Source organism: Danaus plexippus, assembly GCF_018135715.1.
Source record: "Danaus plexippus chromosome 9 unlocalized genomic scaffold, MEX_DaPlex mxdp_24, whole genome shotgun sequence".
NCBI classification, from domain to species: domain Eukaryota; kingdom Metazoa; phylum Arthropoda; class Insecta; order Lepidoptera; family Nymphalidae; genus Danaus; species Danaus plexippus.
Window position 1 is genome coordinate 1497704 of NW_026869847.1, and position 20034 is coordinate 1517737.

General features: G+C 32.2%; 2 protein-coding genes across 12 annotated transcripts; one reads left to right on the top strand and one right to left on the bottom strand.

Moving 5' to 3' along the window:
• Positions 1 to 121: 121 nt before the first annotated feature.
• On the top strand, positions 122 to 17989 carry LOC116767788 (serine/arginine repetitive matrix protein 2). Of its 11 annotated transcripts, none has more exons than XM_032658275.2 (13): positions 122 to 228; positions 381 to 638; positions 3011 to 3118; positions 8505 to 8711; positions 9039 to 9098; positions 9164 to 9190; positions 9273 to 9305; positions 10214 to 10328; positions 12139 to 12191; positions 12266 to 14164; positions 14377 to 14466; positions 14658 to 14777; positions 17026 to 17989. In XM_032658275.2, exons 2-13 carry the CDS (start codon positions 400 to 402, stop codon positions 17141 to 17143), a joined length of 3069 nt encoding a protein of 1022 aa, XP_032514166.2. In that variant the 5' UTR covers positions 122 to 228; positions 381 to 399; the 3' UTR covers positions 17144 to 17989. The 11 variants fall into 11 exon arrangements, with proteins under 11 accessions (XP_032514166.2, XP_061383283.1, XP_061383282.1 ...); XM_061527299.1 differs by having other exon boundaries at positions 147 to 228; positions 385 to 638; XM_061527298.1 differs by having other exon boundaries at positions 167 to 233.
• On the bottom strand, positions 17945 to 19862 carry LOC116767644 (peroxisomal membrane protein 2). Its single transcript, XM_032658065.2, has 4 exons — positions 19515 to 19862; positions 19273 to 19365; positions 18764 to 19049; positions 17945 to 18610 (listed from the first exon to the last, which is right to left on the bottom strand). Exons 1-4 carry the CDS (start codon positions 19601 to 19603, stop codon positions 18524 to 18526), a joined length of 555 nt encoding a protein of 184 aa, XP_032513956.2. The 5' UTR covers positions 19604 to 19862; the 3' UTR covers positions 17945 to 18523.
• Between the last annotated feature and the right edge of the window lie 172 nt (positions 19863 to 20034).

Here is a 20034-nt window from a genome sequence, read left to right on the forward strand (position 1 = left end):
ATATGTGAAAAATAAAAATGTAATATATGAAATCTTTGAAATAAATAGTTGTTTTTAAGTGTGATTTAATTTTATACTATACATCTAAATATATATATATATATATATTGTCTATAGACAGCCATAGACTAAAAAGTCAATGGAAGTTTGAGGACGCAAAAATCAAAACCTTTCAGCAAAGATGGACGTGTAGTATAAGTGTAAAAATTAATAGAACCTTTGCTATTGGTAAGGTATTAATAGTTTGACCTAATTTCATTTAATAGTTGAATACATACTTATTACTACAATAAGGTTGCAAATAATGAAGCATAATCTTATGTCCACGTAATAAATTGCACCTTGTTGCAGCATTTTACGATTGATTTTTTACGTTTTAGGTAGATATTAAATATCAAAATGTACAATGGAATTGGCTTAACAACGCCGAGAGGATCGGGAACTAACGGATATGTTCAAAGAAACTGGGCATCAGTGAGGAAAACTAAAGATTCCGTGAATTACCGGACTGAGGAAGAGATATCGAAATTGGACTCAGCTTCTAATAAACAACCGAATCAGGAAATACTAGATCATGAAAGAAAGAGGAAAATAGAGGTTAAATGTGCGGAATTAGAGGATTCCCTCGAAGGACAGGGGTAAGTGTTTGGATGTTAAAAAATCTTTTAAGGTAACTCAAACATAACCTTTAATTACGACAACAACCATGCAGCGATCAATTAACATACTTAATTCCCCTAATATTATTTAAATTCAATTACTTTTCTTTTCTAATTTTCTTTGATTTTCCCATACAGTCTCTTAACAACATTCTAAGTATTACGTTTTGTTATGCTTTTGTAACACTGTTTATATAGTATAGTGGGACAAGCTCCAATTTAAAGAATTAACTGTAGATGATAAAAATTATTGAATAAAAAAAATTATTGACACAAGCAGGCATCAAATCCTCACAGTCTGAAATATTTTAATTCCAGTTGATTTCCTAATTAAGATGTTGTGTCACAAACAGCTGGTTTGAAGCTACTGATCTTTGTGTAATTATTAATTTTTATAACATTTCATTCCAAAAATATCCTAATTATAAATCCAAACTATATCTTAACATAGTTTTAATACTAAAATTACATAAATAATAATATAAGTAATAAAATGGATGTAGAGTATATATACTTTGTATAAAATAACTCAATGTATTTTACAAAGATAGTTTTCAATCCAATATGAGTATACAAAAAAATAAGAAAGTATAAGTAGATTAAAATTAATTAATCCTCAATAATGTGAATATTATATATAATTTAATTTGTATAGACGTTAGGACGATATCAAAATCTGGTTGCAATTAATTTAATTAAACCATTTAACAACTAATGAATGCTGATATATCTGGGGCACAGTAATGCTCCCACGAAGCCAGGCAAGAAAAAGCAGAACAGCCATACCACACTTTTCTTAAAGCAGTTTGGGCCATTTTTAATCCTATAAATTTCTTGTGGATTAAACTAGTAAATTTTATACAGGATTTATAAAGTTTTATCGATACAAACATAAAAAAAATATAGTATCTGTCTATAATATTAAAAATTTTTTTTGGCTGAATGCATTTGGATGTATGCAGATACATATAGTTAATATATTCCTAAAATTTTTGTCTGTCTTTTTGTCTGAACAAAGACATTATATGGATATAATCCCTGAAACAGCTGGACAGATTCTATCAGGACTCACCAGCAGACAAATAATATTATTAATATATAATACATTGCTAAAGTCTAATATAGACTATAGTTTTTATTTGTTTATGAGGTAATTAATATAAATAAATAAATAAAAAATATACACTTCATGTATTAAGTTGTGGGTGCAGCAAGTTCTATATAGAAGTCATTTCACTTTAGACATAACACCAAACTAATTTGATATTTCTTTTCACATTTAAACATATTTTTGTTAGAATCTTGCCAGTTCAACCTCAACAACTAAAATGTTGCCAGAACTAATATACATATATAGATATAATTTAAATGACATGTTTTATAAAAGTAATACAATATACATAAATATAGAAATTCAGAAATTATTTTGCTTTAGTTTTTTTAAGTATAAATTCTAGTAGTGATGAATTAAATTCTTTTGGTTGGAATTAAATTTATTCACAATTTTTATTATGCTGTAAATTTGAGTACATTGTTAACTATGTACTGTTGGATTTATGTGAAAATTTAATTGAAAGTTTTTCTTTACTTATTGATTAAGCTAATTTTACATTATATGGTCATTTAAGGCAAAATATTTCAATCGGACAGGACATGTCTTGGCTTCTGAGACCCTCACCGTCTTTCCTTTTCAATGTAATAATTTTTCAAGACCACCTATTACTAGGAATTGATCTCTCTTTTCAAAATTAGTAGTGTCAAAAGAAAAATAAGCTCTCATAAAATATAATGGAGATGAAACTTTTCTTTGGTTAGCTGGCATTACATACAATAATTATATTTTAACATACAATGTTGAGTGTATATTCTTTATTACGATATATGCCTTCATATTAATATGATCAGCAAAATATCTAGTATACACCTAGATCAGGTAATTTGGAGTCTTCATATGTATTAATTAAAAAAGTAATTAAAATTATACAAATCTTATGAAGTGCTAAAAAATTCACCCTTTATCATTTCACTAAGGGAGGTAATTGATGTCGAACAATATGTACATTATAAAGCCACCCCCTAAGTTCGTCAGCCCCTGCGCGTGCGCAAGTATCGATTTCCTTCAACAGTTAACAACGCTCAGTTAAGTTTAGTACGCGAGCGAGCGCTATCGCGTTATTTTTTATTGTTTTACCAAAGTAATTTCGTGATTACGACATATCCATGCATTGGTAGGTTTATATTTGTGAGTCTTACGTGTTTATATTGAGACTACATTACGCCGACGGCCGCTTGTCGAGCGACACCTCTGTTATACGATACATAATGAGCGTGTCTTTGGTATGGTTGCGCAGGTTGCCTAGGGAGGAGATCGCGGCCAGGGTAGCGGCCTTCAGGGCTAAGCTCTCGGAGACCGGCGGAGCTGATAAAGATGTACCCAAGGATGAATATGGCAGAGTCGCGTGAGTACTATAATTTTATGTCTATAGCGTAATATAATTATTTCTTTTCAGTGAATTTTAGGTATATATTAAAGTCTTTTAACAAATGTGGTTTATACTTTAAATATTAAAGTGTATTTTTTATTTCATATATGTATTAATAGTATACGCAAAGTTTCATTTTAAAGTTCTGAATTAAAATATAAATTCTCTTTCTCTTGATTTCAATTAAATGCTGCAATATGTGAAATTAATTTGAATGCTTTTTATTATTATGGGTTAATTGATTTTAAGTTCGCGTGTATTGTTTACTTAACACTGTAAGAATTTCGTAGTAATAAAATTTTCTCGTCAATTGGGTTTTTTTGCTGATAATACCGCGTTATCTTCGCGTGGGTTTTAATTCTCAAAAAAGAGAATGAAATAAATATTAATGTTTTATAATTTATAGTTTAATTTGTAATTTTTATTCTATTTCTGATATACCATAAAGAATATTTAAACGAAATATCTTAATTTATAATATATTTACTAACTTGAATTAAATGAAGATAAGATCATAGATAGCTTAACAGCACTAAGGTATATGTAATAAAAATGTTAGTCGCAAAACTTGCACACTATCGAGCTGTGAGCTCTAGTAATATATAAGTAGGTTCGGTTTACGACAAAGAAGAGACTCGTAGGAAATTAAATATAATGAACAGGACGTTACGAGGGACGTTTAAAAAAAAATTGGTTTTCTCGGATTTTACCTATTTATCTTTAATTGACATTTTTAGACGACGCGACATTTCGATTACTTATCACTCAACATGACCAAGCTATACTAAAAACCTATTTCATGAAAATCTTTATCGAATCCTAGTTTTATTTTAAATTAATTACTTAATATAAACTTTTATAACAAAAACTAGCAGATGTTATTGATATTCTTACTCTGGCGAGTTCAAAGCCCAGTGCAAGCTTAAGGGTCAATAGTAACACCGTGATACAGAGGGTCCTGTATCGATCGCGCTCTCACCCCAACCCCTGAATAGACGGCTTTTTAATATTCTATCATGATACTCGATTGCTTTACATTAGACCCTACGTACAATGGGGTAAAGTCACCCACGTACGCATGATGCAAGCGAAGCAAATGTGAGCCAACGAGAAGTGATAAAAAATGTAAACAAAGTTTTAAAACACGGTATCAAGTATATCACTCGTTCCTTGGTAAATTGGTATAAATTAAAAAATATATATTTCATAATTTTGCAGTTTGATGTATTTTTAATTTTCCAACAAAAGGCACAAAGGTTAAGTAGGTACTTAAAATGATCCTCAATTACAACTTTCAGTTTGCAATAAACTGATTAGTTCTGTAAGGTCAAATTGTTAAACAGATTCGCAAAAGTAATCACTTACTGAAATTTCATATTGTACTTCCATAATTTAATATTTTCATGTCCTTGGCCTTTATTATAATTATTCGGGTCACGATGACACCGTCTATTTTTTGGTCGTACTAAGATTAATTAAATTATTAACATAACACAAATTAAGGAATACTTAACTGAATTTATTTCCAAAATTTCATTTTCAAATTCCAGTCACGCGTCTATTTCATAATAAAAGACATTTATTAAGTGGTAGAGCCTAGCTGTGGTCATGTAACTACAGCTCGAACATGGGTTGGCACGACCGGGGAAGTAACACCCTCTTACAGAAGATCGGCGTGAAGTAGCCTTTAATGGCTACGTTTCGTCCGATGAGTGAGAGAGCCGGTTGCCCTTTCCCTGTTTCCATCCGCTCCCTCTCCCAAAAAAACCAAGGTTGGCACCCCATGGACGTCCTCAACAGAGATGTTGTGGATGTCCATGTCCATGGGCGACGGTGTCTCCTGCCCATCAAGTAAGCCGTCTGCTCGTTTGTCACCTATCTCATAAAAAAAAAATCAATTATGAAAATGTCACAAACCAAATGGAGTGTCGTCTTGATGTTGATTATTTTTGGCACGGTCGGCTCTTGCGCTTTTGAGCAATTAAAGTACACTTTGATCGAGCGTCTCCTTTAATTATAAAAGGTGACTTTTCTTAAGTCACCGTCACGTTTCTGAGAGTCTCTTGTAAGAGGTCGAGAGTTCCCGAGAATTGACCCATTTCTTTTTTCTATTCATAACACGCTATGGAAATGTCAAAAGAAAACACGCAAATTAAATGACATTTATGCTGTCTTTTCAAGTTAAACACTCGTAACACTTGCTAAGTATTTTAATTCATACCGTCCTTAGTCAATTTCAATCGCACCTTAATCGCACTAATTCATACCTTAGACTTCATTGGCCAGAAATACGCGTAAAAAAAAATATACTTGTATATTTTTAAATGTTGGTTGTTCTATGTAAAACCTATTTTTTTTTATTCACGGTACACTTGTACATAGTTTCAAGCCATCAACAACGTTCTGTGTAATAAATCATTGTGTAACATTTCAACGTGTACTGAATAACGTCGGTTTAAATTTATTTCGCCAAATGTGATTTATTTATCGGTTATCGTTACCAACTTACAAACGTTACACACGTTCTTATTTTTAACATCTTTAAAGTCTTTCACACTCTATCGTTATAATTCTAACACTTATTAATTTCTACTAATTTGTGACGTTTGTTAGTATTATATATATTTTTTTTATTTTGGCCTTCATCCGTGCAAAAACATGCGCTGTATTCTGCCAATGTCGTTTAGAATTGTAGATTGTCTTGTAGAATATATAAGTATTTATATTATCTTTTATCGTATGTCTTTAATACACTGTAATTCTATAGATCATTTAACAGAACGCTTACATTAACGTTTCCTATTATATTTCGTTACCACCTAGTGCCGCACCCGAATCATTAAATTTAAAGAGCCTTGTTATTTCAGATATTAAAGTATTTTTATAAATTTATAGGTACTATCAAAAAATTGTATCCCTTTTTGTAACTCCTTGTGATTATTGCGGTATTTTAGTATAGTTTAAAAGAAAAATTCCTTATTTTTAATTTTACCTCTTTCTATCCCAAGTAATATTGTCTTAAACGAACAAATCAATGTAAAATTCAACTGTATTTTTAAGATTTAGGATTATGTTAAGTGACTTTAAATAAATAGACATCAATCAGATTGTTGTCTTAGATTTAAAATGAAATTCTTGAAGTTTGTAAGTAGTGCTCTGATTTATATTCTGGTAGAGTAATTAACGCGTCTCACTCCGCGCCAAACGGAACGCCGTACACCACATGCAATGCATTAGATTTTGGCAGCAGTTTGTATCAATTACGACATTAATGTAACAAAACAATTATTCTTGCGGTACTTGACATATAAATCTAAGGTAAAATATACATGTATTACGTAATATTAATTTTTAATGAACACAAAATATGAGTTACAAGCTAAATATGTGTAATAAATTTAAATCTTCTGACTGGTTTAGGGTAGGGACAGACTATTTTGTAGCTTGTACTGATTATATGGGATAGTAGGGCACAAATAATGTTCGTAAATAGGGTTTAGCGTTAATTTCAACTGACTTCTAAAAGAATGCAGGATCCAAGAGCTTCATTGTCGATCAGTCATTTACATATATAAGTGGATATATTTACATGACTATTGAAAGTGAAAAATAACGATCAAAACAAGAGTAAACGAAAACAATCAGTCATATTAATGTTAACTTTTATTTTGTATTATTTTTTTGCATTTTCTTCAGAATAATATATTTAGATATAAACTCTACTCTATATAATTAATTAGAAGCCTAAAATGTTGTACATTTAATATACAGCTCGCATTAACTAATATTCTCTTGAAGCGGCTTAAATAACGCAATTAAAAAAAAAATGTCGACGTTAATTTTATAAAAATTTAAAGCATCTCACAGCTGACTTAATATATCAACAGATAATTATTGGAGCATTCGACTGTTATAAAAACAGACTACGTCCCTCCCACATACTACGCGTTAAAAACTTAGAGATATAATATTAATAGGCCAATCAGTTTCCGTAGTTTGTTCATATCAGTATATGCATATACCTTGAATAAATAACAGCTAGAAATATGACTTAAGCGTCAGTTTTTCAAATTTATTATATCCACGAAACAGTGACGTGCGTATCAAAGGAACAGGGAAAGAAAAATTACGTTATTCGTAAATGTATAAAAACTTGAAATGCGTGTATATCTTGTAAATACATATATATATATATGGGTCCAATAGTGTTATGAAAATTACGCCGATGACTAAAGCATAAGTTGCAAATGTAATTAAAAATTTATCGGAATACAAATTGACATGTAGATTTGAGAACCGTGTCTTATTGTTTGTACGGCTAGGAACGGATTTCTTATCAATTCATGATAATGCTATTAAATTTACCATCAATACAGGCTTTTATTGATTTCCATCGCCTCTACTATATAACGTATCGTACATACATTATATGAGGCTCAAAGGGGTGTTCATAAATTGTGTTACAATTTTGCTTCAGACATTAAATCTTCAAAGCCGGGATATCCCTTTGTGATTTGTAAAGCGAATGTTTGCGCAGCGTGCGCGCGTCGCGTGCTTCCTGTGTCGTCAGTAGCGCCGCCGGGCCGCCGCCGGCCGGACTACGATGTAATCCAACGCCCCACGCCTTGCAAGTCTTCCAGCGGTTCATACCGCCTTAGAATAATTAGTTTTAAGAAACCAAGTCTTCCATAGGTTAAGTTAGACTAGTTAATTTATGATGCAACGTGGTAGAGCGTCGCGTCGGGAACAAAACAATCGCGTTGTATTCGAGCGGCTATGGCGGGGCACATTCCAAGCCGTCCTCGCCGGTCCGCAGCGCCGGCCGCGAGCCTCCTCCCACGATCCCAATCACAATCTATCGATCGAACCCGTGCAGAGCACTTCTTCCATAACCGACCCACTAGAGCCAGCTATACGGACTCTCCTCCAAGAACTAAGAAGTTGCTGTTGTAGATGTAATTGCAACAACTATAGAAACAACGTTAACAGCAATTTTCAGGTCTGTCTCCCAAATGACGAGGAGAGGAAAATGCGCTCCGTTATCAGGTCTGCTTCCAATTAATGTACCTTAACAAATATAAAACTGTGCTAACCTGATAACAAACGAATCTATAACGTACAGTAGTAATTGGATTGAAACGATAACACGCCCGTTATTCTAGTTACGTAAAATGTTGCCAGCATTTGATTTATTTCAATTATATATATTAAACTATTGTTCATGGTATCAATCGTATTAATTAGCGATTTCCCTATTTTTAGCGCACTTAGGTGCATTACAGGTAAATATGATAACGCAGTCGTGACAGAGCTGTTGTGAATCAAACGAGTTCTGCCATGTAGATACTAACTTGAATTTCAGTGTTCGAGAGACCCATGCGGTGGCTGAGGCGCAACAGGAGAAAAATGCCCGTCTTAGGGACGCCTTTGGCATATCGCCTAGGTTCGTGGAGGGGACGAGTCTGGACCCCGAAAGACGCGCGCGGGAGGAGGCTCTCAAATACCCCCTCGTGAGGACCCCCAGCCATGAGAGAGATGTTCACGTCACTAAGAAGAAGAAGAAAAGAAGGTAAAGCATATACATATATATATCAGATTATCTTAATAACATAAAATGGAAAGCATTGGTGTTAATGGAACAATCAATTTTATACATTTCCCTTAACATTTTCTTCTAGGTGATAATTAACAATTTTATTTGGAAAGTAAAACTTTTTCAATGTCTAGTAAGGACCATTGATATCATAAAATTTGGCATAGATATAGTTATAAGTTTTAATGTAATCGATTAAAAGAAACCTTTTTTTTTTGTCGATATGTTGGAGCAAATTTGCTCACTCGCTAAACTATTACAAAGAATGGAAATTGTATTGCATTTTTCCTATTTCAATTTCAGCACGTCGCCTGAAGCTAAAAAATCTAAGAAGAAAAAGTCAAAGAAGAACAAAAAAGAGAAGTAAGTACAAACACTAGCGAGCCTATTATGTTACTATGTGCTATTAATGTAATATTTAAACACAGACAGGTGTCGCTACAGTTACCGAAGAGGCAAGTAATAATAATCATAACGATCGTACAATTATTTGTATGTATAAACATTTAAATTAAAAAAAAATTAATCAAATTTCAGTTTGAGAAAAATGTTGCGGAATTTCATTCGTAGGTATGGTGTATGTATAAAGATATGATAACAAAATTTTTATAAGTTTATTATGAACAAATATTATGTTGTAAGGAAAATGTCTGAACCAATTTTGCTAAGTACTCATATGTATTTTTATATATTCAGCAATCAGTAAATCTTTATCATTTACCGTAATCTGATTCTCATAAGATTGGATTGGATGCGTCGATCCCGTTATATCATGAAGCGAGCGAGGTCGCGTTAAACAGCTTACACAGCTCATCTGGTATTCCGATTAAGCCAATGTCGAATGGCAGTTGAACGCGCTGTGATCACAGCTGTACACAGTTACGTCCCCTAATTAACATTTACACATAACGAAAGTTAAATAAAAATGTTTTTCATAGATACAACTATTATTATGAATTAATTTTACATCACTAGTAGAGTATAAAAGAACAGTGGCAAGCTGAGCACACATCAGCCGTTGCCTCATAATTGTTTTGAATAATTAAGTCATGTGAGAAACATAATAAATTATTTAAAATGACACCAATTTAATATTACTTAACGTTTATTCGTAATAAGTTTTTTAAGGGCATTTTTTTCCATATATTTTAACTTTCTTATAACTTTTTGCGAGCCTTGAACGAAAACACAATTATGTACATTTAATTAGTGACACACCTTCAAAAGATTTTTAATTTATTTATGCTTTTAATAAAGTATTAAATAGTTTTTTAGGGCGTCACATTAAAATGACACAAAAGGGAAAGCAAATGACATTAGTATCGCTAAAGCAAAAGTAAAAAAAAGAGGTCGACCATAACCTAGAAACTAGATATATTTTTTTAAGTGTACAGTAAAAAAATATCTTTATATTCAACCTCTTAAAGAGTCGTTAATTTTTTTATTATCCAAATATTAACAACTAAATCTTTCTCCAGGCAAGAATCCAGTAAGAAGAAGAAGAAGCGTTCCAGGTCTCCGAACACTGACAGCTCCAGCAGTTCAGAGGACAGCGACTCCAGCTCTGAAGGCGAAAAGCCGAAGAAAAAGAAGGTATATATTAAAAAACAGTAGAAAAAACCACTTTGATATGCCTTCACTTAGCCGTTTGAGTAGGCGGTATTCAAAGATTCTGTTGATCCTTTCCATGTTGGTTAATGTTACTATCCTTTGGGCGTTCTATATGAATTTTTATTTAATTTTTTTTTAATTTAAATTTTTTTCTTATCTTCCTATGATTTGAACATAATCTTTGAATATTAGATGCGATAGTACTGTCTCTTGTTATTATCCGGTCGTAACTTCGGGGTTGGGTTTAGTTTCCTGTGTTTTCGTTATTATCTGTCGGGGGACTGTCTTGTCACAATCACACCGATCCTTCACAGACTACTCTAAGTATGCCTCGATGATTTATTTTTTTAAAGACTCGGCACTGTTGCTTTCAAATTATTATTTTTGGCTCCATGTACTCGGACACTGAAATGTTTAACGTTCTCAGCACACTGTTTTAAACTTTGAACTGTATTTAAATATTACGTCTCCATATAACGACCCCCTCAATTTTCTCCATTCGTCGTGAGCTGTTAATTTGTAGATGTCACTGTATTGTTTTGCGACTTCCCATCCCATTCCGAAGCTTCCAAGTTTTATTGCTAAAACCCATGATAGAAATGTCCCAAGTCGAAGTGGGCCATATTGTTGTCGTCTTGTTTATTTTCTTTATTTTGACTTTGTTTTTTTTTTTCTGTAAATACAAGAAATAGACAGTAAAAATTCTCTGTTTAACTGTGCATCATTTCATAGGATAGCCATCTTTATCTGAAGAAATAACGTATACTGTAAGTATATCACAAAACAATAAACCTCGTAAGACACTGTTAGGTGAAAAAAAATATATACATATTCGTGTAAAATTTGGTAATGCATTTTGCAGTTAATTTGTGACTAACTTTTTGTATTAATATATACATGGGCGATTGTCAGCGTCTTAATGTGCGCATACCAGATGCATGGTGTTCCGTATAACTTATAAACAGATGGTGGTACCGCTGTGTTGAACGCGTGATGCCTCTATGTGTATTACAAAAACGTGACCTATGATCTTTAACAGCTATAGAGTGTGAATGTTATAAAGCAATTTTTTTTTTGTTGTGGGTTCACGTTTTTGTATGTCGCATTAAATGTCCAGATTGTTTGTTTATGAAGATGTAACTAATCCATAACATTCTCCCTCTTCTCATTGACTCAAAACTAATTAAGGATGCTCCACATGTTTAAACGGTATCCTACCACCACCGTTTGTTAAATAAGGTACGTCTCAGTGTTATATTATTGATTTTGTGTACATAAATGTATTTTATTTATATATAAGTACTGTAAGACATATATTTGACGTGTTATGTTACTAAACTTAGTTTTAACGAGGCGTATATGCACTAGTGCCAACAACATTTTATTCTGTTTTCATTTACGTTGTTAATTATATTTATTTTCAATGAGAGTGTTATGGATATTTTCTTATTACCCGAAAAGTACATAAAGAACTAACAATTCGTCCATTAATTTACTTATAATACTTGCTTTCGTGAGTAGCTTATTAAATGTAAAAGAATTTATAATTTATGCCTTCAAATTGTTTTATATTATGACTCCTAATAGAAATGCATGTGTATATATATATATATATTTTATTTACTGAAACTCTTCAATCATGATTTCAACATTCTTGAAGTGAAGAGCTTCTGTTCGTGTTAGTTCCATACGTTTTTAGTTGCCATAACCACTAGAACTCTTGTATTGGCACTGGTGTTTATGACGTATTTATGTCAGCTACATTTTAATGTCCCGTTATTGCTTTGTACAGAAAAAGTCAAGTAGTAGACGTCGTGCGAGCAGCGTACCTTCAAGCCGCGAAAGGTGCGTAAAACAAAAAGTAAGAATAAAAATTGGTGGAAATTACTTTGATTAAACATATAATCTTAATTTTCTAGTTCGCCAGTGAAACAGAATAAAAACAAGCAGTGGGAACGTCCAAATGAGTTTCAAGAGAACGATGTACGTAATAGAAATCGCAACCGCGAGGAACGCAACAACAAATATGACGATCCTTCAAGAAATTCCCATCAAATTGATTCAAAAAGACGCGGAGATCGCAGTCGGTCTACAGAACGGAGAACGTCGCCCAACTATAGACATAGAGATGATCGCAGGTCCCAAGAATACAAACAAAAATCTTACGTCAATAAAATAGCTAATCGAAAGGAGCCCAAAGATGATTCAGCTAATTCTAAAAACTCCAAGTCTAAACGTAAACGAACACCAGCTGAATCCGAATCTGAAGAAACGTCTAAGAAGACTGATCGAAGAGATAAGAAGCGGAGCAGAGAGGTTAGCGTTTCACCACCGCCAAGCAAAAGACGTAGAAGCTCTTCGGCCGATAATAAAAGATATGACTCGTATTACAGTAAGAAGGAATTACCTAGAGAAGAATCTCGATACGAAAGTAAAAGAATGCGTAAGAGTGAATCGCCTGACTGTAGAAGCAAACGGCATGAAGCATCGCGTAACAACAATGACAGGAATAATAGATCGGACCATGAAAAGAATCATAGAGATGATGAATCTAGAAAAAGAAGGAAAGACAGAAGTTCTTCAAAAGAGAGACCAGAAACTTCTTATAAATATAAAGATCGATCACCAGTTAATAAAAACAAAAAGGATTCAAAGAAAGAACCTGAGAGATATTACAAAAATAGTCGCGTGGAAGACTCGGAATCAGAATCCGAAGCGGACACACGAAAACAAAAGGATATCAAAGGGTCTAACAGCAAATATAAAGGTTCGAAAAGTAGAAACAAGTCACCACCTAGAGACAAAAGGAAAAGAAGCCCTTCAATTGAAAATAGAAAAGATTCCCCAGACCGGAGGGAGCGTAAAAATTCTCCTGATAGAAGACAAGAAGATAAGAAGACAGACAAATATAAATCGAGTTCAAAACTAGAAGAGAACAAAAGAGATGAAAGTAGGAAGAGAAAATCTTACACACCGGAAAAGAACTCGGGACGGAAACAATCGAGAAGCAAATCTAAATCTGTATCACAGGAGCGGAAAAGAGCAAAGAAAGATAAACAGAGAAGCAGATCACCGACTTTGAAATCTAAGAGAAATCCAGATAGACGGAATTCTTCTGCGAGATATGATAATAAAGATAAACATGATAAAGATAGAAATGACAAAGAAAAAAATGATCGCGATAATAACAAAGAAAGGAAAAAATCTCGATCGAAGGAACGAAGACGGAGCACTTCCAGTCTGAGTTATTCTCCCGCCAGGCGCAGCCCAGAAAGGTATCGCGATATAATAGAAAAGTTACCAGAAAAGGACAAAAGGAAGTATATAAAATCACCCTCAGATTTGAAGCCAAAGGCAAAGAAGAGTAAAGAGATAGCTGATAAGTATAAACCCAAAGCCGTCTGCATGATAAGTTCGTGTAGTGACAGTGATCAGTCTGAGGAAGATCTGGACGTACGGGCCAGGGCGAGGCAGGAGGAACTTGATATTAAAGAGTTGATTAGATTGAAAGAAAAACTAGCGCAGATGGCCAAAGCGTCCATAGAAAGGATGAGGACTGAAGAACAGGTTCAATCCACCTCCAATACTAATAACAAACAGAGTCCCATAGTAGTGGAATCTTCTAAGGTAGATGTCACTCCCAAGAAAATTGAAACTCCCAAGAAGGACAGTCCAGTGAATGTAGAAAGCTCTCCTGAGGCGAAACGCGAAAAATCACGGGGCTGGTCGCGCTCGTCGTCACGTCGCTCGTCGCGGTCTAGGTCCAGATCTAGATCCAGGTCGTCACGTTCCAAGTCACGCTCGTATTCATCTTCAAGGTTCGCTGAATTTTTTTCACTATTACATAAGCATGATAAGTATTATATCGCCACATCATATTTTCTAGGTTTTACCTAAAAAACCAATAGATCTTTGTTCTGCTAATCTTTAATTGCGTAAATCATTTTTCCCCTAATAAGCACAGCCGTTAGAATCTATAATCGTTCATTTTGTATATACCAATTTATATTATTATTAATTGAAATTCCAGACGTTCTCGGTCGAGTCGATCCAGTTCGTACAGCAGCAGGAGTTCCTCGCGATCCTCTCGCAGCTCGTCACGATCCACGCGATCATCAAGGTTAATAATGATTTGACACAAATAACACTTAACTTAAAAGACGTTAAATAAAAACGACCAGTTTAATTCAATATCTAGACTGACGCCTCTCTAGAACAAAAACGCCCTCAATCATTTCATACATAAATGATATTTGTATAACAAGCGTCGCAAGGTAGCAAGGTAATGTATGTAGCGGGTGAAATACGCAGAACTATGACGGGAGTGTACGGCGATTACCGCAGATCGAGCGGTTCTCGGGCTTCCCGCTCGCCCTCCATCCCGAGGCGCGCCGGATCGCCCAGCTTCCTTGATAGGAGACGCATCACCAGGTACACTTGTGTGCACCTTCCTCCTACCCACACAAAACTGTTTGCCACTGACTTGTAATAGGTGAACGACGGCGCTACCGTAGCTGTAGTTTTTTCATTGTTTTCTTTTTTTTTGTTTGAAGCTGCATTATAATTTAAGGGCTGCCAATTTTATAGTTTCATTAGGAGTTATCGTTGAAAGTCTAGTTTTTTTCTCTAATTTAGGAACCTATGGGATTACAATTTTTTTACTTGATTATTGGCTAGTCACAGTTCTTTTCGTTGATTTGTGTGGAGCTAGTACTAATAATGGGTTGTCATTTTTTATGACCAAAAACCACACTCGGTTCAGCTTGCAGTTTATGGTTGCTTTTTTTTTTAGAAGTCTCTATCTGCAGACGTTTGCTGTATTAGTGACCCACAAAATTTTATTAGATAAGTTCAGTTGAATTTCAGGACCGTGAATTTATTTCCTAAATTAGTTGAGCATTGTCGGTGGAACAGAAGTCTTTTATTTTCTACTTATAGATCTTATTTGTTCTTATGAATATGAACACACGAATGACAGAAAGCGTTTTGGTTTTTTCTTACGTAGTCAATATAGGAGGCACTTTTGTATAAGACCGATATGTTTATTTTCTTTATGTGGTTATTTTTAACAGTATTTGTGTGCAGAAGGTTCAAAAATAGGGCTAATAATTCATACTATATATATTTTTTTCAAAATCAATATCACTGTTAAGTAACAACAGGCGCAATTGAAAGTATTGTTTTTATTTCTATTGATTTTGGGCTATATTTTTAACACAACCTCCTTATATATAATCTTTTTCCTTCATGATTCACGATTGCCATTATCATGCTAAATAATGTTTGTCATATAAATATATTAGTTGTTTTAACAGTTTAAAGTGTGACGCTTGTTTAATACAATTAGTGGGCTTATAAAATATTTTTCTATGTCATTGTTCTTGCTGAAAGTCTCATGAATTGTCCTTTACATTCATATTTTTCCTCTATATATTTGGAAGTCAGAAAATATAAATAAAAGCCTTAAGAAATGACTTTCGGCAACCACAATGCCAATTGTTGCCATATGAAAATGTACGTTATTTTATTCCACTTGAAATCTCATGTACATTGTTATATGGCTTGTAGATTTGTTTTTTTTTTTTGCAATTCTGTTTAAGTTTTGTTTTTCTTTTCTTTTTAGAAAAAAGTCACGAAAATATAGCACGAGTTCTGAAGACACGAGTAGTAGCTCGGACTAGGAATAGATTTAGATTAATTCCATGTATTCATTAAGACTTACCAATAATATATTGTTCACAATCAACTTGACTTTTTTTGAGAACAAATCTATTATTCACTGACTCGTTTCGATAACCAAATACATTTATAACAGAAAACATGAGTTTTAACAAAACATTTCTACATTATTCAACCTAACATTAGGTTTTTGTTTGATATACTAACTGAGGTGATATTAAACATTTTCCCTTTAAATATAAAATGATATTATAAAATAAAGAAAATATATAACTCTTCAATAATTTTAAATAAATGGGTATTATTGATCTCATAGATAAACCATATAATCTAAGTTTAATTCCAGTTCTTTCACAAATATAATATATAACAGATAAATATCCTTTGACTATTAAACATTTGTTTTTTTCATAGCGCTCCAATTATAGATCTAACCTATCCGTCAAAGAAATACAAGTATCCGAGGAGATGAATATTGAATATGGCAATTAAGTTTGAAATGTTAATAATAATAAAATAAACAAGAAATCAAGTGACGCCAGATGTAGAAGTTGTGCTATTTTTATGGACATTATTATTTCAAGTGTGTTGTTTTACCTATTATATCACATTAAATTTTATTGTAAAATATTTTGTTTTTTTTTTGTTTTTTGCATGGTAGAAAACAATTTTATTGAAACACAAATAATTCACAATTTATTATCATTTGTGCTTGTGGCATCTCAAACCAGAGGTAAGTTTTAGCTTATTTTATTATACAGTTGTGATTTTAGTTAATATCTCAGTTTTTAAAACAGCATGAAAAAATATGTTATTTCTATAATTTACATACCTCTAATTGTAGAGTTCGCATATTTCTAAGATAACACTTAAAAATTTCAGTGTGACTTCGATATGATACATAAAATTACATTTAAATGAATTTTGCATGTGTAATTAACTATTTTAACGTAATTGTACTAATAACTAATACACCAAATCGTTACTAACAAAATAACAGTGCACGAAAACGGCCAATTCCATACCGTCGGCCGACTCCATCATCACCATCGAGCGGAAGCTATTACAGCAGTAGATCGTCTCATAGGAGCTGGACAAAATCACCCCCACCTGAATAATACTGAATTAAAATCTCATTTATAGGAAATACAAAATAACACTTGAGGGCGAACAATGTTACATCCGCGTCATGTTCGACTATGATTGTCATTTCAGTTCTGTAACGAGGAAAATTTACACAATTTGAATATTATACATTTAATTATAGTGCTATTTTTAGGTATTTATATTAAATTAAATAAATAGTTCAATTTAAAAAAAAAATAATATATATAAAATGTAATGTCTAGTCATTTTGATGTCGGTATTTTATTGAATGTGTGAACATTAAGTGATTTAAAATATCGTAAAATTTTTACGATAACATAAGATTCTTAATAAGGTATTTATTTGAAACTGTTGATAATTTTATTTTTTATTTATTTCAGCCAAAGTTATACATATATTGGCATACTCAAAAGATATTATTTTTACAATTTTTTATTAATTATTATTTACCATTCGAATTCTGTGCAATATATTTATGAATTGTCTATTTGATTTATTTATATATAATTTCTAGTCATTTCTAATCATTTATTTTACCAAAGCTAATTGTAAGTTTGTGTAATGTAAGGTGCAAGGAAACATTTTTTTTTACATAATTTAAATATAGAATTGTAAATCGTAACCAGCTAGGATTTATATAGATGTATCAGCGGGTCCACTGAAGCAAACTTGTTCTCTTAAAGTGTTGTGGTGTAGTTACGAAAGTTATATTTATTATTTAAGCTTCTAGTGGTCGCCGAATTTTAAACTTAACTCAAGTGTAACAAGCTATAAAAGCAATAAAATGAATTCGATGATATTAAAATACTCAATACCCATTAGGAGTGTTTTATTATAAATATAAAAATAGTGCAAAATATATATCTTTTTTTTACTTATGGTATGTAATCCACAAAAACTTGTGATATGTCTTGACAGCTCCCATTTCCTTAACATATTGAGATACACTGACAAATAAAGAAGATATGGGCCAGACTCAATGAACTAATGAAAACAATAGCTTGCTATCTTTACATAACATAATTCCCAACTTTTATTATAACTGATAAATCTTATGACATTCAAAAAATATTAGATTCCCTATAAGATTTTAAAGGTTAATTAAAATATTTACAATGTCATTTCATTTTAAACCTTAAAATAAAAGCACCACAGATAAATAATGTGGAATGTTTCATTTGTGAAAACTGTTTTTGATGATACAAAAATTTATATGTAAAGTAAACTACATATTATAGTGACCCAAATATGAAGATTTCTTGACAATAAAAGAGCAATAATAAATTGTGTCAACACAAAGGTTAAAGTGGTTATCAAAAATTTTATAAACAATATTGTTGATACTTGATTAGCGAATTTGTTTGACCATCACCTTAGACTTAAAAATAAAATTATTTCTTCTGACTTTGTTGTCTTCTCTTTGAGGCGATGAACATGGCCCAACCAAAACCGACTATATTCATAAAAAGAACTCTGAGCTGCAAAGGAAAATTATGGTTACAATTTACAAACTTTGAGGAAAACATTTCTATTACCTATTGCATATTAAGTTGATGTTATTTTGTTTCATATTATAAAATTTCCAGTTCATTATTGTGTAATATTTTTAATAAAATAAAATTGTTCCTTACCATAGGTGGTATAAATGCCATGTTAATGACTTGGAACAGTGTCAACCATTTCCAATTAGCTTCCAATACAGTCAAGTATAGAGCTTTTAACTGTTTTAAAGCCGCACTGTGATTTTTACCCTCAAATCTAGCGAGTGTGTATAAGGAAAATGCTTGCATGAATGGTGCGAAAATAAGTCTCTCAAACATTAGTTTCTTCGCCAAAGGAAATGCTGTGGACTCATAAGGAAAAATCCTTTCAACAAATTCATAGAAGTAATGAGGAATCGTCCCACCAAAGAGTAATCTGAAGCAAACAAAATGTACTTTTATATTAATTGTGAGATTGATGAATGAATTATTTAGAAGATAAAATTCTTTATGCAATTTTAAGTTTGAACTTTGAAAATTAGTTTGTCAGATCTATTAAATATTGAAACATTGAAAATACAAAAGTGATCATTCAGTAATTTTCCATAAACAATTTGAAGCCTACATCTATAAAAGTTAAATGTTTTTTTGTTACTTACCCATATAAACCAAAAGCTAGGATTGGGTCCCATCTCAATGACTGTCCAGCTACCAGCTGAGATGCAATGCTACCAGCTGAACCAACAACACAGCTTAAAATATAACAATAAAGTCAGTTCATAACATGTTAATATTAAATATTCTCTAAGAAATAATGTCACTTTTTAAACTTCAATAACAATATTCATGTCTTGGAAATTAATAATTGCCAGAAAAATATAAGTCTCATTAAAGTTATTACCTGGTTATAGCTTTCGTTTTAATTGGATGAATATACAAGTTCTGTAAATATGACGCCAACAAATTCATAATTGGTTTCGATAGTGCCATTTTGTTATGTTAACCGTATAATTATTTCCTTAAATTATAATAACACTGTGCTCATTAACAATTATACAATACGTATAATGATTATATTGACTGAATTGTGATAAAAAATAGATAACGTTATCACTTATCAACAAGATTGTTATTTTCGAAAATATAATTCGCTTGATTCTTTAAACTTTTTTGGATGAATTTGTATTGTCATTGCACTATGAACTCGCTCTTTGAACAACTATCAACTATGTATAAATGTAATACATGTAGTGTATTATGATAAAAATTTATGACGGCTTATGTGTATTTACATAGCAAAATAAGTGTTCCATCTGTCAAAAAAAAATATTTTATGGTTCTTATATATTAAACTAGGTACCAGCCCTTGCTTCGCACGGGCTCTTTACAAAAAATGTAAAATAACCTATTTAATTTTGAGA